Here is an 11,638-nt window from a genome sequence, read left to right as displayed (position 1 = left end):
GAGCGAGCTAACCAGTTGCCAAGCAACACATGACTCTCCACCTTCATAACGTGATGCATTCAGGTAGCCTCGGTCTGTAAGGCTCATGGTTTCGAACTATCATTTTACACACTATTTACACGAAATTAAGTTGTTCATAAATAATTCATTAATTTTGTAATTTCGGCTTCGCAGGTCAAATCAAATACATTTATCGTCATTTTATTACTGATCTATCAGCGAACAATAGACTAAGACAGTATTTCTTCTGGATCTTTAATAGATTTGTGTGAAAATATATTAAGTAGCTAAACGCAAATTCATAAAATCGCAAAATAGATAAAGACGAAAATTTGGTGCAAAACATCTTGAAGCAGAAAACAGTCTGGTTCTGTTTTTGATGTTACAGATCACCAGAACATAGCAGACAATTCTCCAAGGACCGACTGAGAATAAAGAAACGTATTTGGTAGTAAACAGCTGTTAAAATAGTTTAAGTTAAACTGATAACTTCATTTTGTCCTTTAAATTTTCAGCTGGGACAGAGAAATGTCCCACTTTCACATAGATACTACGGACGCATCTTTTCCACTAACTCGAAATAAAGAAGGAGGGTATTTTGAATTGGGATCTGTTGAGTTGCGAAGCCAAACAAGTTTAAATTTAATTTAATTTGAATTGTTTTTATATAAAACAATTCTTAAATTGTAATTGTACCGGCGCGGAGATTCCTTAAAGCCCCGTTAAGAGCTTCGCGTTTAGCCCTCTCTGAGTTCGACCTGTCAGGTCTGAGGCGGTCATTGAAGGCGACTCGCTGACAGTCATGGCGGAGCAGCGCAGCGGGTTTGTTCAAATCTCCAGATAACGTTAGCTGGCTCAGGTATCGGCCGAGATGGCATCTGTTCTGGTGAGTGTAGCTGTTTGAATGTGTTCTCTCTGCTAAATGAGCTGTTGGTACAAACACGGAAGTGTCGCCGGTGGCTGACAGGAAGTTTGCCCGCTCTGTCTGCGCTAAGAGGATTTACAGAGAGGAGTCGTCAGAAACATCTTTACACTTTTGAAGTCCCTGGACCTCCGCTCGCTAACGACTTTCTCGTACACGTTAACGTCTTATAATATGACCAAAAGTAGTTCTGCTGATCAAGCCCTCCATAATGTATTCAAGTAGAAACAAACCATGTTATGAAATAAAAAGGGTTAACAAGGGAAGGCAGGCGACCATAATTGGTTTATATTTTGCAAGACGTGCCAGGATTTAACTGTGAGCTGCAGATTTTAAATCAAGTCATGAATCACACTTTATTTATAGATTTAATGTCAAACGGTCAAATTTGATGCAGAATAACAAATCCCTATTCAGTTTTCTAGTAGACACTTGAAAGTTTTGGGTCGAAGCTGACAGGTATTTGGAAACGTTTCATTGAGAGAAAGCCAGTCTCGCAGCATGATGCCAGAACCATGTTTCACTCAGGGCAGGGTGTGTGTTTTTTTTTTTTGGTGGCCTAGCGGTTGAAGTCCAGTTTCATCAGGTTGTAACACAGTCTTTAACACGGTATTTAAAGATCTTAGCCAGGGCCGGATGTTTATAATTGGAAGAATATTCTGTAAAACACTTTGGATTGCTTTCTGTATGAATGTTGCTACATAAGTAAACCTGTCATTCCCTACTTTCTCTGGCCATGAAAGGAATTCCTTGTAGCTCTTTCATTGCTGCTGTCAGCCTCCCTGATCAGGTCCATTTTCATCTTTTCAGAAATTATAGAAAATCATCTGGCTTTAATTAAAGGATGCAAATGTGTAAATGTCAGGAAAATTCCACTAGGACAGGTTGTGAATACTTATGCAAACAAAGAAATCAGATCTATCAGATTTCCTTGTTTTTCAGTTGAATTGTTCTAGAGAAATGTCAAATTAAGCGTCAAAGTGATTTTATCTTGCCGTCATGAAACTTAGCTTTTTAATAGAAGTGTGTGCATATTTGAGAGCTACAGTACAATGTTGAACTGGGGAAATGTGGCCGTAAATCAGGAAGGAGAAAATCAGTAATTTAATATTTCTGCCTCTGGTCTTTGTCTTTGCAGGAAGATCCAACTCTGGAGAGACACTTCAAGGGACATAAAGATGCTGTCACCTGTGCAGACTTTAATCCAAATCAGAAACAGCTGGGTAATTTTTTATGCTGCAGCCCTTTACAAACCTTTACACGGCTACTGGCTATAACCTGGGTGATGTAAAATAACTTACCTATGTATGTGGAGAATGCTCAGGCTCAAGTAGTGTTCAATGAAACCCAAACACTTTATATTCACTTACTGTTTAATAGTACTTTATAGTATTAAATTATGTAATGTTTTTTAAAATTCAAAACATTAAACAACTAAGTACAACCTCTCTGCTTCTTTGGGCTTGAAGAGGAAAAAACAGAAGCCAGATGCTTCTAACTGAATGCGTTTGTGACCACCTCTATAAATGTAGGAGTTTTAGCATTTTGTTCAGGGTTCCTGCAAAGTATTGAAAAGTCTAGAAAAGTATGGATTTGGTTTTTACAATTTTTCCAAAACTGGATTACTATAAAAAAAAGACAATTAAGCATGGAAAATTATTTGGATTTTAACACATTAATCCATTTTCTAATTGTTCACTTTAAATCTTTTTTTAAACTGGACATGATCGAAGCTGTTTCAGATGCTCATCAAACTTGTTTTTCTTTTGGTCCTTCTTTTAGAAACAGAATAAAGGCATCAATGTTCACAAACTGTGCCTTAAACAATCAGACATCTTCGATTTCTAAAAGGAACTGATGGCTAAAACCCTTTCTTGCACTGCTGAATCAAAAGCCAACTTTAGTATTAGTCATGATTTGTGAAATATACGGATGACAAAACCTGTCAATTGTGCAACAATTGTCAAGGTATGTTTTGCACTGATGTTCAGGATGGTATAAAAACTGTTAGTATAGAAGTTTGGGCCTGGAATGGTATGAAATATTGATATGAAAAATGTGAAGGAACCTTATTTGCTGGTCTGTTGCATGCAGGTATGTGTTTAAAAGGCTAGTTTATATTTTTTGAGGCGAGCCTCTGTAAAGATATCAGTAATATTTTCTTTACCTGTTGTGGATCAACCGTGAGTTTTTAGAAGCAGAGCAGCTGAAGGCTCATAGTCAGTCAGATCCACTCCCGCTTCGCTGTTGCTGACCTCTCAAACTGAAAATGTTCGTGTTTGTAGGGTACAAGGCTATATTAGCAGATAATAAAAATCTACACTTTGTTGCTTTCTCAGCCAAACAGACCATTTTACTACTCTGATGTTAGGTTTGCTGTTGCTGCTGACGGTTTTATTCCACCTTATCAGCTGTGAATCATCAGTCGGCTCTAAGTTTGCTAGCTAGCTGTCATTTTTGCAACACAATGGACCACGGTACGTTCCTGTGCTCATTCAGGCGTCGTAGTTGTTTGGAGATCCTGACAGACTCACGATCAGCTCATCGAGGGGATTGATGCAGCAATCAGCGTCTGCCAATCTAGTGTGCTAACATGGATGTTGTTCAGCTAAGAAACCAGAGACACACTTAACAACAATCTCTTCTGAAAGTGTAGATGTTTAATATCCACTAACATAGTATTGTTTCCCACAGGTATGAACATTTACAATGTGTGTTGTTTTAATTAGCTAAAATCAGCTAAAACATAAGGGTCCACCTGACCAGCTGTTAGCCCTCTAGAAATCTGGGAATTTTATCTTTTTACAAACACACTGAGATATGGCTTCTGCCAACTAAAGGTAAGGGAATTATTACTATTTTGACAGAATCTCACGTTAAATAGTCGGAACTAACCCCTTAACACAATGCCAAGAGGGAAAGACCTCAGTAAGTTCCTTACAGAAGAAATTTTGCTCTCCATTAATCTTGGAAGAGTTATAAGGGCATGAAGTCCATCATTCTACTGTCAGAAAGATTATCTACACATTTGAGACTGTTGCCAATTTTCCCAGGCAAGTCCCAGAAAAACCCAAGATCACCTCAGAACATATGGACCTATGTATGCTGAGGGTTACATTTTCAGAACAGGACATCTGGAAAAAGACAAATACAGCTTATTTGGAAGGGTTGTCAGGACGAAAGGCTCTTAACGCTAAAAAGAAAAGGGAGCTCAGCTTTGGTTTGGAAAGTTGCATCGGAATGAACCACAAAACTTCTACAACAACGTCCTTTGAACAGATGAGACTATATGAGAGATATTTGGCTGTAATGAACAACGGCACGTTTAGAAGACCAAACACAGCATATCAGCCCAAACACCTTGACCTTTCTAGAATTGTGCTGCACAAGGTGGCAGCAGGTTGGAGTAGCTCTCTTCCATTTCATTCGGATTAATTATTTTTAAGGACTCAAATTCCTCGTGTGGGGGATAAAAAAATGATTTTTTTTGGACGATTATCCTCTCTGGTATCAGATGCTCTGCAGCTGGAAGGATTTTTGCTGATACTTCTTTACATTTGGACATTTGTTGTGATGCGTCACCATGGCAACGGGTGGTTTTTTATTTATGAATTTTTTTACAAGGAACAACTGATTAATGCAATTCAAAAATATTTCATTCATCCCAAAGGAAATTATATGTTGTTGTTGCTCATACGTGGGTTTCTTTAAAATTGTAGATGCTGTTGCCTGCGGGCAGGAAGGATCTCCTGTAGCGGTCTCTTACAGCAGATCTGAAGAAGCCTCTGACAGAAGACACTCACTGTTTGAGGAATCTTAGGTCCTTTGGTGTTTCCAGCAAGATGCTGCATATCTTCTATAAGTCTGTTGTGGAAAGTGTGATCTCTTCTGCCATCATCTGCTGGGGAAGCAGCATCAGAGCCAGGGACTTAAAAAAGCTCAACAAGTTGATAAAGAAGGATGGTTCTGTTTTGGGGACTCCTCTGGAACCTCTGGAGATCATTGTGCAAAGAAGGATACTTCATAAAATGAAGAACATTATGTCAACAACAGAGTGTCTTCAGTCAGAGGCTTCTTCAGATCTGCTGTAAGACAGACCGCTACAGGAGATCCTTCCTGCCCGCAGGCAACAGCATCTACAACGGCTCTTTGAAGAAACCTGCATATATGAGCTACAAGAACATTTAATTTCCCTTTGGGATAATTCAAGTATTTTTGAATTGAATTGAATTGTGTTACCTACCAATTGTACGGATGTACCTAATAAAATGGCGGTTAGACGTATCAGAATCAGCTTTATTGCCAAGTTCGTACAAACAAAGAATTTGACTCTGGTACACTTTGCTCTCTGGGTTTTTTTTGTTTAATGCGTTATAAGATGTATTTATGCATATATCTTTATATCTTTAAATATACATATATACAAAAGTGCATTTGCAACATCTGTATGCTGTTGTTCGGTACTCTATTAAATGTTCATCAGAGAAACAGCCTGGGGGAAGAAACTGTCTCTGTGGCGGCTGGTTTTAGTGAACAGTGCTCTGTAGCGACGGCCTGAAGGTAAAACTCTGAACAGTTTATATGCAGGGTGTGTGGGGTCTGCAGAGATTTTAGCAGCTCTTTTCTTGACCCTAGACCTGTATAAGTCCTGGATGGAGGGAAGGTCAGCCCTGATGATTCTCTCTGCAGTCCTGATTATTCGTTGCAGTCTGGACCTGTCCTGTTTTGTGGATGAGCCAAACCACACTGAACTGGATGAAGACAGGACAGACTGAATGATGGCAGTGTAGAAGATGACCAACAGCTCCTGTGGAAGGTTGAACTTCTTGAGTTGCCTCAGGAAGTACAGTCTCTGCTGGGCCTTCTTCTGAACAGTGTCTATGTGTGAAGACCATCTAAGGCCCTCAGAGATGGTGGTTCCTAAGAACCTGAAGTGGTCCACGGCCGATACAGTGTTGTTGAGGATGGTGAGGGGGGTGTATGGGGGTGGTGTTCTCCGAAAGTCCACCACCATTTCCACAGTCTTGAGTGGGTTGAGTTCCAGGTAGTTCTGACAACACCAGTGTACCAGCCGATCCACCTCCTGTCTGAATGCAGTATGGGGGACTCATCACCGTCCTGGATCAGACCAATGACAGTGGTGTCGTCTGCAAATTTCAGGAGTTTCACAGACGAGTCCGCTGAGGTGCAGTCATTTGTGTACAGGGAGAAGAGGAGTGGGGATAGAACACACCCCTGGGGGGCACCAGTACTTATTGATCTGGATCGGGAGAAGATGCTCCCCAGTCTCACCTGCTGCTGTCGGTCCGTCAGGAAGCTGTTGATCCACTGACAGGTGGAGGCTCGGGGGACCTGGTGCTTTTCTCCAGTGGTTAAAGCATAGTTAAATTCATGATTTTCAAAAATGTTTTGGATTCATTTTGCATGAAATCCACAAACATATTTAGGTTATGATGCACTAAAAAAGGAAGAGGCCATGGTGTTCACTGTTCTCTTGAATGTAGAAGTATGTTCCTGATCCCATTTTCTTTTTGCTGCTCTTCTAGCTACAGGATCAGGGGATAAGACCCTGATGATTTGGAATTTGGCTCCGAAGGCGAGAGCCTTTCGTTTTGTCGGGCACCAAGACTCCATCACAGGACTGCAGTTCTCTCCATCTGGTGATCTGGTGGCTTCTTCATCTAAAGACAGAACGGTTCGATTGTGGACACCTTCCATGTAAGTGCCTGTCAGTCCGACATTCAAGTTGGACTATAAAGCAGCTTCAATTTGAACTGTTTGTGTGTGTTTTTGTGTATCTGGGAAAGGAAAGGAGAGTCTACAGTGTTTAAAGCCCACACCGCTGCAGTCCGCAGCGTTGCTTTCTCCCACGATGGCCAGAGACTGGTCACTGCGTCTGATGACAAGTCTGTTAAGGTGTGGAGTGTTTATCGGCAGTGCTTCGTCTACTCCCTCAACCAGCACACTAACTGGGTCCGGTGTGCCAGGTACCCTGCTGCTCTCTTCCCCTAATGAATAGTTTTGTCTCTTACAACGCCCTGCAAAAGTATTCACACTCCTTGAACTTTTTACCTTTTGTCATGTTATAATCTTCAACTTCAATGTATTTGAATTAATAAATGGATTTATCTCATATAGGTTACCAGACATGATGACCAATCAAGGCGCTTTTAGATTGAGTCCCGTTTAAACACTGATTGATGAACAACTTCAGGGACTTACTGAAGGATGTTTGACATGTGGAGCCACATATTTGTGAAGTGGAAGGAAAATAGTACAAATACAAATCTGAAAACTTTGACCTGCACTTGTATTTAGCCCTTCTGGGTCAACGCTTTGTAGAACCACCTTTTGCTGCCATTACAGCTGCAAGTCATTTGGCATCTCCCTCTGCCAGCCTTAACATTTAGAGGCCTAAAAGTTTTGCCCATTCTTCTAAGCTCAAGCTTAGTCACATCGAGTGAAGATTGTGTGTTAGAACAGTTTTTTCAAGTCTTTCTATAGAACCTCAGTTGGACTTTGACTAGGCCAGGACATGAATATATTTTAAAATGGTCCAATGTCAGAGTTAATGTCTGTTAAAGCAGCAGTTTATCAGCTAACATTGTAAAACTGCGTCAATTGTTCCAAAGACACATAATTTGGTCTCCTCAGAAAAGCTAGCTAGACTGTTGGCTCGTCTTGGCTTTTTTTTTTCCAGGTCTGATTTTTCAAAAGCTAATGAGCACAGAATATTACAGTGGATTGAAATGTAACATGAGATGTTGCATTACCAATATGCTTTTTCAAGGAAAATATAGATTTCAAAAGATACATTTAGAAAGCATCACACACTGAAAGTGACTTGTGCATCATTTTATTTTTTCGGTTGCCTTAAATGTTCCTGGCTCCATCATCTGATGTAATTAAAATTTTTGTTTTCCTCATGTCCTATCTTGGTATTTCAGGAATAACATCTGAAGAAGGTGGTTGCCTACATGTGCCAGGAAAGCTTTGCTCTACAGAAATGATATGTGGAGATGGTATCCTAATTACGTGATTGGCTTTAGTAAATCAGGCTAGGATTAAAGTAAACGGGTCGCATTAATGAAATATGAACCTGTATTTGTATGACCTTCCAACTTTTAGATTATTTGTATGGGTGTGTGATTGTGACCGTGTGTAGCCTCTTGCAGCCTCTAACAGGTTCTTTTCAACCAGTAATGTACTGGCTGCCAATAACATAATTTCATCCATTTAAAATGTAATAAAGCCAGGAACGTAATAAAGGTTACTGAGCAAATAATGTAATGTAATTATCACACTATTGTCTGGTTCTTATGTTACGCCAGTAACATAAAAAAATCCTTTAAAAATGTAATAACTATGTAGCAGATGTAGGTCACCTGACCACTGTTGTTCTACTTAGAGACTGTTAACTTTTTCAGATTCAGTCAATCAATCATTTAGTCAAATTTTATTTATAGAGCATATTTCATACAGTCAAGTTTAACAGCAAAGTGATTTATAGAGGTTAAAACACAAAGACACACAATTAAACCACTAGAGACACACACTGAAATGATCAAAATGTCCAAATCAAGTAAACGCATAAAACAAGCTACCAAGTTACTTTTTATTCCTCCATACATGAAATTATAAATTCAGATATCTTAAGTAAATATCCATATAAAAGGTGTTTGTATAGCAAATAATTACCAAATTGAGTCTCGCTGCATAATATGTGTCCTTGATGACTGACTATGAAATCCACCATGTTTGATCATACAAACTTAAAAAAAACATCTTTATTAATATGGTTCTGTTTATGCATTATTACATTACTGGCTTCAGTTATTACATTTTTAAAGGATTTGTTTAATTTTAATTTGTTGACAGTTTAATAATCAGCCAGTATCTTATTTATTATTACATTATTGGTAAGATATTGTGTAATTGGCTTTATTACTTTAAAGATAGCCAAATGTATTTTATTTATTTATTTAACGGGAATATAGGCATTGCTTCATAGCTATAATACAAAGTATATATGTATACAGGTTTCTAGCCATAGCTAATTTGCAACCCCTGGCTCTTGCTATGCTTCTGAAAAATAAAACATACATAATGTAGAGCTTGGAGAAAACATGCAAATGTAAATATTAATAACTACAATACTGATGGCTAGTAGAGTGATTTATAGGACCAAACATTCCACTGTTGTGATGCAGTTCTGTGCTTTGGTAACCTGGAGTTTACAGTCTTCGTAGGTATCACATTATTCATTGATTTATTCCTGGATCTGTCCAGCCTCCATGTCTCTGCTGAATGAAAGCATCCCCACAGCATGATGCTGTCACCACCATGTTTTACCATGTGGATGGCATTTTCAGGTTGATTTGCTGTGTGTTTTGCATGTAGTTCAAAATGTTCAGTTATGGTTTCATAAAACTCTAGAGCCTATTCTTTCCCCCTGCATGGCTTGTGGAAAACTGCTAATGGAACTAATGGCTTTCTTCTTGCCACTCTTTTATAAAGGCCTACCTTGACTGTGAGTCTCTGCAGATTCCCCAGATTTATTATAAGCCTCTTGGCTGATTCTCTTGTTAATGCTGTTCTTGCTAGTTTAGGTAGACGGTGGATGTACCATACTCTTCCATGTTTGGGTGATGCACTGAGTGGTTCTCCTTCAGATGTTTAGTTTGATGCTGTTTGTTCTCTAATGTTCTCTAACAACCCTCTGAGGCCTTTACAGAACACCTGCTTGTATGCTGACATTAAATCGCACACAGATAGGGGGACACATGTACGGAGGCCTTAGTCCTCCACACAGGCTGTCATGCGTTTGAGTCTCAGCCCTTCCCCGTTTACTGCATGGCCTTTCCCCTGTCTCTCCACACTATTTCCTGTCTACTAACGTTTGACAAATGTGAAAAATAAAGGCCACTAATGCCTAAAATTAAACATAAAAAATAAATAAATTACACACAGATAAACTCTTATTTCTAAAGGCTATGAACTGATATTTATTTAGGGTGTCAGAGAAAAGGGAACTAAACACCCATGTCATTTTACTTTATAAAAAAAAGCATAATTTTCCTTCCACTTCACACTTGTACACTACTTTGTGTTGGTCTAAAACATAAAATCCCAATTAAATCAATTTGAGTTTGTCTTTTGTATTGACATATGGTAGAGGCACATAGATGCATTATAATTATGTTTCAGTCTGTTACATGTTCAACTGTATATTGGTTTGTTTGTTCAGGTTTTCTCTGGATGGAAGGCTCATAGCATCCTGTGGGGATGACCGCTCTGTCCGTCTTTGGGACACATCTACAAAACACTGCATCAACTGCTTCAGCGACTGTGGAGGGTAATTCTGCTACCTAACCAGATTTATGGTTTGGTTTCTCAGCAGTTGAAGGTGGCAGATTTGCAGCACATTTCATAGTTTTTTATGCTGCTCTGCTTATCTAGCTAAGAGCAACAAGCCCCTCCATGTAGATTGTTCAACAACATTGTCAGGGAAAGTTTTTAGTTGTGTTGAAAAACACTAACACCACTGAATAATTATATATTTCTTCCAGCTCTGCAACATTTGTTGATTTCAACTCCAGCGGTACCTGCATTGCATCCTCAGGAGCCGACAGTTCGCTTAAAATCTGGGATTTGCGGACCAATAAGCTAATTCAGCACTATCAAGGTACATTGAATCACATAGTCAGGGCTGAAACACTTCCATATTTCCAGTGAAGCAATTAAAAAAAATATATTTCTGCATATTTAGTGCCGGTGAGAGGTTCACATACATTAACTGCATTAACATTAAAGACACATTTGATCCTTCATTTTCCCAGGGTGGAATTATTATATAGAATATACTTTTAATGATTTATACAAATCTGGAACCAGGTGCGCATGTTTAATATGGATTTGTTTTAATCCACACTGTCCAATATATACATGTAGAATCATATATTCATACACTGGCACTAATATTTGGTTTAATGAGAAACCATACTCTTTTTGTAGCCATCAACAAGCTTCTCTTACTTAAATAAGTACAGATTGTTTTGGGTCGTTATTTTCCGGATGCAGACTCTGCTTTCAAGCCTAATCCCTGATTTTTCAGTAAGGCGAAAGTCTGTTGTCATTCCAGGAGCTGATATAATGCCACAGGAAGTAACACTCCTGCATCACCTTACTTCCCGATTTGACACTGTAGCATCACAATTTGATCACCATGGAAAGCAGACTGACATGCATTTGTTTTGGCATATTGAGAAATTCCAGGTGATGCAGCTGTTGCACGCAGTGTATACCACACATTTGCCCCACTGTTACAGAATCAATGCAGCTGTGAGTTAAATATCACTGTGATAACTCATTACTGTTCCTTAATCTCACAGTGCAACCATGCAGATGTTTCACTCACCTTAGAATGTGGAATGGTTGAAATTGAAAGTGAAATTTATTCCATCAATGTCTCTGATTCGTTTGGCTAATAATTATCAGACGACTTTGATGCAGTTTTATTCCTAGATTGTGAGTAACTCTTTGTAATATAAAAACAAAATGGATAAAATGAGACAATGATGTCACAGAACAGTAACTTACCTGACGCAACAGAATATTGTGAATCCACACCACTGATTTCAATTTACAGATGTTTTTCTGAATGGGAACGCATCAAAAGCAATACACAAACTTCCAAGGCAAAACAGGACTTGATGT

General features: G+C 38.9%; 1 protein-coding gene across 3 annotated transcripts in view; it reads left to right on the top strand.

Annotated features, from left to right (window-relative positions):
• The first annotated feature begins 41 nt into the window (after positions 1-41).
• poc1b (POC1 centriolar protein B) overlaps positions 42-11,638 on the top strand; it is an 80,960-nt gene continuing 69,363 nt past the window's right edge. The window contains exons 1-6 of one of the 3 annotated variants that reach the window (XM_047346027.1): positions 42-63; positions 2,061-2,145; positions 6,469-6,640; positions 6,730-6,909; positions 10,170-10,277; positions 10,492-10,607. In XM_047346027.1, the coding sequence (XP_047201983.1) occupies positions 6,495-6,640; positions 6,730-6,909; positions 10,170-10,277; positions 10,492-10,607 (550 nt within the window). In that variant the 5' untranslated portion in view covers positions 42-63; positions 2,061-2,145; positions 6,469-6,494. Of the gene's footprint in view, positions 64-708; positions 887-2,060; positions 2,146-6,468; positions 6,641-6,729; positions 6,910-10,169; positions 10,278-10,491; positions 10,608-11,638 lie in introns of those variants that run through there. The other 2 variants (XM_047346037.1, XM_047346019.1) reach the window with 2 other exon arrangements.

Source organism: Girardinichthys multiradiatus, chromosome 2 (assembly GCF_021462225.1).
Source record: "Girardinichthys multiradiatus isolate DD_20200921_A chromosome 2, DD_fGirMul_XY1, whole genome shotgun sequence".
Taxonomy (NCBI): Eukaryota; Metazoa; Chordata; class Actinopteri; order Cyprinodontiformes; family Goodeidae; genus Girardinichthys; species Girardinichthys multiradiatus.
This window is presented reverse-complemented; position numbering and strand designations above follow the sequence as displayed.